The sequence below is a fragment of the Psammomys obesus genome, unplaced genomic scaffold, assembly GCF_907164565.1.
Source record: "Psammomys obesus unplaced genomic scaffold, mPsaObe1.curated_primary_1811, whole genome shotgun sequence".
Classification (NCBI taxonomy): Eukaryota; Metazoa; Chordata; class Mammalia; order Rodentia; family Muridae; genus Psammomys; species Psammomys obesus.
Window position 1 is genome coordinate 4158559 of NW_026596057.1, and position 9245 is coordinate 4167803.

The following is a 9245-nucleotide window of genomic DNA, read 5'->3' on the forward strand; positions in this document are numbered from 1 at the left end:
ACACACACACACACACACACACACACACACACACACACACACACCCTCATCCCAATTGTCTGTAGTTACTTTGACCAACAGCAAACCAACCTCCACAGCATAGACAACAGCAGAAACAGCTTCCTCGGTGACGTTGTCCAACCCGTGCTCATAGGCAGTCACGATCATTCGTCCTTCAAGCTGACCTCGTGTGGGAAGCATCATCGTGTGTGAACAAAGTTTCAAATCATCATCATCCTGGGGATCCTTTGCCACAAACTGCTGAGCTCCAGAGAGGGGGTTCTGAGGCTGGAACCTATGCTAAGGAAGGAAACATCCAAAGTATTCACTTCAATAGCAATCAAACACAAACAAAAGAAACCCATCTACTGGACTTGGGGATCTACACAGTAAGACAACCAAAGGGTATTAAATACCCTTACAACAACGTAAGGGTATTAAAATTTCCCAAGTGAAAATGCAAATCATGGGCTGTAGACAGCTCAGCCATGAAAGGTTAGGCTCACAACCAAAACTACAAAAAGTAAATCATGCACAAATGATCATAGTTCACACCCGTTACATGATGATGAGTTACAGAGAACAGTGCCTGTGTAAACAGCGGTTTGTTGTTTTTCTTTTTGGAAAGTCTTGCTATACACAATAACCTAGACAGGGCTCAAGATCATAATACTGCCTCAGCCTCCCACAGCTGGAATTACAGGTGTGTACCTTCATGCCCCAATCAGCCATTTATTATATTCAGTGGTCATTTATTATACCTTGGTGATTACAAAATGTATGGCCTTATGCTAAAAATAACAATCAGAAGAGACAACATAGAACTATATTCAAAAAGTCACAGAAGTTTAACTTTAAGTAGATTCTGAAAGTATAGACATAATTAATGCTTCAGTTAGGATATACAAAGAAAGGCTAATGAATGAAATGATAGCTCTAACAAACATTCTGAAGAGAGGGGCACCTCTTTATTGTGACTGTTTGCTTACATTCCTAACACAGCCTAAGGCATGATCTGAAGTATTCAACCTTTGTTTGTAAAACTTTCAGCATTCCTATGAAATTCAGATACTCCGCCATTACCAGGACAGTTGTTCCTGGGAACTCTGATTTTGCAGAAGAGGCAGAGATCCATGTATATAGTATAAAAACAATATCGGCATTTTCCCATTTCCTAAGCATAAAGCTCTGCCATATCCTACACATTTCACACCAGGTATGCCTCTACAGGCAGTGAGGCTGAGCATGCCTGAGTGTTACTGACATAAAGCACGGAGCAGGCAAGCCTAGGATGAGAAACTTTTGGAAAACTTTTCCTACAGAAAAACATACATCCCAAAAAGTTTACAAATGTTATAGCCAAATGCCTCAGTCTCTCTACTGATCTTTAAGGTCTCAGAGCACAGCCAAACATCAACCGAAGCCTACCAGAGGCTCCTGGCTAAGCCATGACCAGACGTGTTTCATCTCAGAGATGCCTGAGGGGAGCACACGCTCAGCTTCCAACCTGTGGGAACTCTGCAGTGCTAATGACACGTATGTGTAAACACTGACAGGGAGACATTTATAATCTCCAAAGACTTTTCTTCCTAAATCTTTTTTTTTTTCCAGCTCTACTGGGAATATGTAAAACCACAACTGCTTAGTCATGTGTGGTGAGACATGCCTTTAGTCCCAGAACTCAGGAAGGCAGGGACAGGATGATCTGGGTTCAAGGCCAGCCTGGTCTACAAAGCACGTTCCAGGATAGCCAGGGCTACTCAGAAAAACCCTGTTTCAGTAACCCTTGCCCCGAAAAATTCACAGCTACTTTATCACACTAGCTCTTAAGTGCACAGTTGCTGGGATCTATTGGAGGATGACCTACATCAAATTTTTGACGAACAGAAGAAAGCTTTTTCTTGCCCTTGGGTTTTCCAGGCTTGGCTGCAGAGCCTCCTGTCCAGGGCAAAGATCCAGCACCCTCTAGGAGACAGAAAACAACAGGCACAGTGAAAAGACATTTTTAACCAGAGCAGAAATGACAACAGCTAATTTTCCCCCCTTTAGGAATAAAAGGCATGGATTACTCGGATGATAAAAACAAATAATGAAGCTCAAATCTGAATCTTTTCTTTCTACTTCTTTATAAGTAAAATAATAAATTATCTCAAATAACATTGTTTTCTAACTATAACCAAAATTATTTTTGAGGAAAGCAAATTTTTTACTATTTATTTATTTATTTATTTATTTATTTATTTATTTATTTTTGCTTTTTATTTTTAATGTGTGCAGAGGCCAAAGGTCAATGGCCAGCATTTTCCTCAGTCACTTCTCCACCTATTTCTTATGATGGGGCTCTCTCACTGAACCTGGAGCTGGATACCGGCTGCACTAGGTAGCCAGCAAGCTCCTTCCCTTTGCCTCTCCAGCAAAGAGATCACAGGCTGGTGCTGTCAGGCCCAGCTTTGACAGAGATTCTAGAGGATCAAACTCAGGTCTTCATGCTTCCATTGCCCCAGCCAGATATTTTTAAGTAACGAGGGGGGTGGGGGTAGTGAGCATTGTAGCCCAAGTTGGTGAACGTTCAGAACACATGTAATTATCTCTTTTTCAAAACCTGGCTAAAAATGAAAGGAAGGCAAATGTTATACACCCAAAGAAGTAAAGAAACTTAGTCTCCACAAGTTCCAAGATGATGAACAAGGTAATGACTTACAGAGTTTAGCCATGGAGGCTGCAACTCTGCAAAGACAGGCAATGGACAGAAGGGGAGGCTTAGCAGACAAAAGGCCTAAAAGTCACTTTAAATGCAAGGTCTATGTTCAAAACTTCATGGACTAGGCTCTGGTGAAGTGCCGAGCCATGTGCAGGCTCTGTGCAGATGCAGCCACAAAGCAGCTCTGCTCACGTCCCAGCACAGGGCCCACACAACAGGGAACATGTAACAGATGAGCGGGGTGAGGAGGAAGGGGCAGTTCTCACACCGCACTCACTATTTCTGGTGCCTGCTATGGCAGGCAGTGTGGACGCTGGCTTCCTAGAACAAAGCTTTCAGAAGATGTTCCTACTAACAGCTGGCCCTCTGTCAGCTCACTCTAAAGCGAATGGCCACAGGTTTCTGCTACATTCTTGAAATGATAAGGACAGCACCAAATAGGCACTTCATCATATTTGGCAATATGAAATATTTGCAATGGAAGAAACACATGCAAGATGGGGGGGGGTGTCACATGACCAAACAGGAAGATAATCAGGGGTCTGGCATGTTTTTATGACACCCTGCTTACTCTCTCAAGCTCAGCAGTAATGAGGCATGGTGGCACATGATCCCAACACTGTGCTAGGCAGAATGATTCTAAGCTCAAGACCAGCCTGGGATGCACAGCAAACTTTGGCATACTCCCCCACCTCCCCCAAAAGAAACTCAGGAGTCCTGTGCAGTCAAACTGCATCCGAAAGGGAAAATCCAAACAATCAGGAGTACCACAATATGTTAATCTAATCTTGCTTCCAAAGATGGCTACTCTTGCCTAAGAACATCCCCCACCTCACCACCACCCACACAGAAATCTAAGACACAAGTACCTAGCCCATGGGTAGCAAACCACATCCAAACGAGAGCACAAGAATAGGAAAAAAAAAAACAAAAACAGCCAACTAAACATGCATAGATGTTCTAGATAGGAAAAGTAAAAAGACTGACACATATCCATCTGGTATCTAAGAAAAGTGTGAAAACACATATATCCATCAAACAAGAAGAAAATGCTATAAAGGCTGCTGAATTCGAGAATATATTAAACAGAAAGCCTGGGAATGCTGAGGAACTCTCAAAGAACACAGGGTAAATAAGAAAAAGAGACAGACACTAACACTAGCACATTCAGAGACAGGGTCAGCCGACAACGACGGACAACGGATCACTCGCCATCAGAAGAGAACATAGCAGTGAATGCACTGGGACGCAGTGCTCTAGCAAGGAGCGGCCTCTCCCAAAAGTGGTCTGTGCTGATTTTTCGACTTTTAGTACTAGGAACACAGTGGTGTTTAATATTAAAAAAAAAAAAATTACCCTTGGAAAAATATCTCCGAAATAGTAATTTCAAAGAAGAACTCCTCCAAAAGTTTCTAAAGTTTTTCTTTTTTAAAAATATGTACATGAGGTGTTTTGGTGCCGAGGAGAGGGTTAACGTGCACTGAAGTCAGGACACCGGAAGCCCGGCACTGTGCAGAACTGTGGTGTGAGGCAGTGGTGAAGGTAAGAGAGCCGCCTCCACACTAGGGCTGATCTTTCCGAAGAACCTCCACTACCCATCAACTCAGCAGCAACAGCTTCTCTCAGAGAATGTCATGCTAAGATCTTCCTTGAATTCTCTCTCAAACAGTCATTATGAGGTATAATACAGAGGCCGGAGCGCCGACGCAGCAGTCAAGAGCAGCTGCTGTTCTTGAGAGGCCCTGGGCTCAGTTCCCAGCGCCCACGTCGGGTGACTCCCAACGGTCACTCCAGCTGCAGGTTATGTGACACTTGTAACTGTATTCGCCTGTACACAGACACATCCACAGACGTGTAATTAAAAAGAATAAAAACAAAAAGTGGGAAGGGATAACAGAACACCAGGCACTTCCTGCCTGCCTTTTAAGATATTCAGAATCACCCTGGCTTGAAAAAGAAGAGCTGACTTAATCTGCAGCAGCAAGAACTGCGTGAGCCTCAGCCTCTAACAAGGTCCAGGGTGGCTTTAAGGTGAGGGGCGTTTTCAGATCACTGCCTTCCTGCCCACAGTCTGGCAGACACTGAGCTCTCACCTCCTTCTGCAGGCTACCCCATGACTTCTCATCACCTAACGCTCAGCCTGTGTCTCCTGAAGGCCCTCTCCTGGGACCTAGCGTCCTCTGGGTAGCTCAGGGAACATCTCCTTTGCAAGCCTGAGTGTCTGATAGAGGCAGTTAAGTCCCTTGGCTACCCAGCCCTGCCTAGTGATCGACCCTAGTGATCTACCCTGGAAACATTCCCACTCCCTTACCTGGTGTGGAGACCAAAATCTGACAGCGTGTGAGGATGGCCAGGAGGAAATCATTGTGAGAGTGGACTGCAAAGAAAGAAGGGCGTCACACATCAGAGTACTTTCAACGTTAGAAAAACAGACTAGCCTGTAAATCCTTTAAACGGTCTCTCTTTCCCTACCATTCTTTACAATTAATGTTTTAAACCAATGCTGTCAAGATTATCTTACACACCATCAAAACCAAAAGGACTTTTTGGCAATCTGGGGACGCTTGGGGGAGAGAGGAAATACCGTTGTCCTGTGTGAGGAGCCTGTGAGCCTCAAGGTCGAACTCCTCTTTGCTGATCTTCTGCTTGAACCACAGCTTTAAGTTGGCCCAGTATCTGCAGAAGGAGATGTGACATTAGCACCCACACACTTTTGCCTCTGCCTCTGGGTTCACTCCAGCTGCCCCAGCTCCCAGAGAAGACAGTTTTATAAACCCCAGTGTCCGTGGCTGAGGCCTCCCTGAGTTCCTCTGTGGAAGACCCAGTCTCTTGGCATGTGGCTCCGGGCCGAGCCCATATGAAGATATACCTGGGTGAGGATGAGACTTGAGCAACTCCAGTGTGTCTAGCCAGCACTGCAGGAAGAGACAGACACTCCAGACTCCTGCATAGAGGTCAGAGGAGAGCCCCAGAAGAAACCCACCCTCCAACACACCGGCCTTGCGAGAGTATGATTTTCTGCAGTTTAAGCAACAAACAGGCCTATGGCACTTTGTCACAGCAGGCCTAGCAAATGAACACACCCAAGAGGCAGAAGACCAACAAGAAACATCCTTTCTCCCTAAAAGCAGGCTGGCACGGCCTCAGGGCCAACTCGGGACAGGCACATCTGTGCCTTCCCTTCTCACAGCTGCCTTCAAGGCTGCCCTCCAGAACCCTACATGGGCCCTTTGCCCCTAAATGTGCACGCTTCATGGGGAGGAAAGTGGCCACCGAGACTTACTCCGTGTGCCATGCTTCCCTTCAGGTAAGCTCAAGTTTTACTCTAATCAGCAGAAAAACTGACTTTCAAAGCACCTAACAAAATATTCCCAGAGACGAGAAATAGAAGGTCTGTGGTTTTAGCATTTGGACCACTGGGTAAACAGCAAACAATTCACATCCATGGGCTCTATGGAAGCTTGATTTACCCATGTTCAAGGATCACATTTAATTGGTCATGATGGATGATGCAAAGCAAACCGCTTAGGAGGAAAACGTGAGAGAAAAACAAGCTCAACCAAGGGTCAGTTCTTACAATGAACAAAGACTGGAGACAGAAATGGAGGTCAGTTCCATACGGCACCATTAACTGTGTCCCCTGCACAGAGACCTGTGGATTTCATGTTACAAATCCGGAAAACGTAGATTCAGTGCCCATATTTGGTCCACATCACAGTGAGCTTTGGCCTTTACGAATGGAACAGGAACGGTGCTAATTTCAAAATTATTTCTGTCAGCGCGGACTTCACTCTATGATCCTGGCGGGGCACAGCATCTAACCAGAGGTAAAGCTGTGTCCCTCACAGGCCATGTGCTGCAGGCTTAGCCCCACACCGTTCACTTCCAAAACCCTGGGAACACTGTGTATGGAAGACAAGACAAGTGTCCTCATGTGATTTCTAAACTTGCGTTTTAAATGCCACTCAAAGAGCATAAAGTCATGAAGCATGCCTAATGAAGGCAAAAGCAGTCATTTTTACCTATTAAATAATTTTTACACTTAATTTCCTCCTCGCAAGGCAAAGGATCCTTCTGTGATACTATCTGGCTGCCCATAAAGCTTGGTTTGAAGGTCTTGAGGCAGGATGATCTGAGTGACAACATTACAAACTTAAAAGGAAAAAGCGCCCCTCACCCCAGTCAGCCTGAAACCTCTCGCCAGTTGAAATCCAAACTTCCAAATGCAACTACCAATATCTGCCTAAGGCCTCTTCTCCTCACCAGACTGTAAACCTGCAATTTTCTAGTCATCGCCACAGAAACCCCTTGTGCAACTTTAATGGCTCCTGGTTTTACTTTACCAGATAAAAAGCCCGCCAAACCCATCAGAAAAAAGAGAAGGGGGGGGGGGAGGAATGGTACAAAATTCTTAGGTGTAACAAGACAGACTTGACCAAAATGCATGTGCTAAGACACCCAGAAGCCCATGCCACACAGGGGTTATGTCTTGTCCCTTCCCTGGGCATCTCTTTTAACTCCAGTGCTTAAGATTTACAAATAATGATAATTTTTTTCAAGCCTTTTACTAAAGCCGGGCACTGGCGAGAAGCCCCCCATCCAAGCTCTTGGGTGCACCTTCTTGAGGGCCTTTCTATTAACCAGCCTTTCTTCACTGGCTGCTCTTGCCAATCTTTTCTGCACCGATGCCAGGAACTATTGGTTTGCCAGAGTTGAAGTTCCCCAAAAGACCAAGGCACCTCCTCGGGCCTCAGAAGGCTACCGCTGAAAGGGCTGTCACTGTCCCAGTCGCTGCTGACAGTCTGGCTGGGCGCCTGGGGTCCTTTACAACCCCTGGAAAGCGTCACACGGCGGGAACCAGAAGCCTTGGTCCCATCCTTGGCTGAGGGCTCTTCTGAGGGAAGAAGTAGTATCTCCGGGTGTCGGTGTCCTGTCTATCAAATGGGAGGAAACAGTGGCGATCTCACAGTTTTGAGGATTAGATAATATGTATAGAGTGCTAGAAAAGGCATCCTATGGCCGGCTCGGCTGCCTTCCCCTGCGGATAATGTGGTGTGGGGTGACACGCTTCACCTGGGGTCTGTCTGCCCTCGGAACCCGCTTTCAAAGCGCTTCTCCACGCATCCCGGCTGGCCCAGGAGCGACGGAGGCTTTCGCCTCCGGGAAGCCCTCCAGGGACCCCGCCCCGGAGCGCCCCAGCTCCGCCGGCTCCCGGGCGTCCAGGGCGCTGCTCCCGCCCCACGCGGACATCACCGGGCTCTGGGGAGCCCGGGAGGCCCGTCCTCCAGCGCCTCGAGTCCCGGCCCGGAGCCGCAGGGGAGGCGCGGCGGCCGCGAGGCGCCTCGGGCCTCCGGGAGGCAGGGAGAGCCGAGAAAAGGACTACTAAGGCAGCCCCGGGCGACGGCCACACCCACGCGCAGGCCCGGAGGCCGGTCCCCGGGGCTCTTACTGTTTCACGTTGTCCCCCAGCGCCTCGCTCAAGTTCTTCTTGGCCGCCTCCAGCTCGCTCACAAAGGTCGCCATTGCAGCGCGCGTCTCAGCCCGACCTTAGGCCGCGCGGCCCACGGCGACCAGCAACCGAAAGATCAACTCGGCGGAAGGCCCTGCGCTCGGGACTCCGAAGGCTCGGCAACGCTCGTGGGCCCCGCCCCCGGCCGCTCGGGAGCCCTCCCGTTTGTTTGGTTCTCGGCTCCGCCCGTCTGACGGTCGGGAAAGCACCCGGCCAAACTCCGTTCTCCAAGGCCCGCCCCTCGGGTCACGTGATCCACTTCACCTAGTTGGGCGCGTGCCCAACCTACGCCCGCCCGCGGCTGCCTCTGCAGCGCTGCCCCGACCGCCCCGCCCCACCCCGCCCCGCCCCGCCCCGCCCCGCCCCGCCCCGCCCCGCCCCGCCCCGCCCCGCCCCGCCCCGCTCTGACTGATAGGTCCGCTCTGAATTCCCATGCCGCCGCCCTTCCCGAAGGAAGAGCTCCCGCGGAGATAACTAATTTATTCTCTTGTCCTGATTTTTTTTCTTTTGGCTGAGTGCTCACCAGTTATTGTGACGTTTAGTTGCTTTATCATGTTTTCTCACTCCTTCCACTAAAACGTAAAAGTTCCCGGAAGGGAGGATTTAAGTTATTCAAGTCCTGATCATTCAATATTTGCGAAATGCAAGTTCTCTTGTGTTGTTTCTCTCCCTCTCTCTGAGTTTTTTGTTTGTTTGTTTGTTTGTTTGTTTGTTTTGGTTTTGAGTTTTTTTGGTTTTGGGTTTTGATTGGTTGGTTGGTTGGTTGGTTTTTTTGAGACAGGGTTTCTCTGTGTAGCCTTGGCTGTCCTGGACTCGCTTTGTAGACCAGGTTGGCCTCGAGCTCACAGAGATCCTCTGCCTCCTGAGTGCTGGGACTAAAGCCTGTGCCACCTGGCTTGTTTTTTGACACAGGGTCTCTCTATGAAAGACCTGGGTGCCCTGAAATTTCCTATGTAGGCCAGGCTGTTATTTTAACTCACTGTTGATGCTTCTAGTGACAACATAATTTTTAAGCTTTTTATTTTTGTGTGTATG

The 9245-nt window shown here is 48.1% G+C and overlaps 1 protein-coding gene across 1 annotated transcript in view; it reads right to left on the minus strand.

Moving 5' to 3' along the window:
* The window catches only part of Tada1 (transcriptional adaptor 1), a 13147-nt gene extending 4743 nt beyond the window's left edge, over positions 1 to 8404 (minus strand). The window contains exons 1-5 of the mRNA XM_055624655.1: positions 8151 to 8404; positions 5286 to 5377; positions 5013 to 5078; positions 1868 to 1965; positions 91 to 300 (exon numbers count right to left, since the gene is read on the minus strand). Of these exons, the coding sequence (XP_055480630.1) occupies positions 91 to 300; positions 1868 to 1965; positions 5013 to 5078; positions 5286 to 5377; positions 8151 to 8224 (540 nt within the window). The 5' untranslated portion in view covers positions 8225 to 8404. The remainder of the gene's footprint in view (positions 1 to 90; positions 301 to 1867; positions 1966 to 5012; positions 5079 to 5285; positions 5378 to 8150) is intronic.
* Positions 8405 to 9245: the final 841 nt, after the last annotated feature.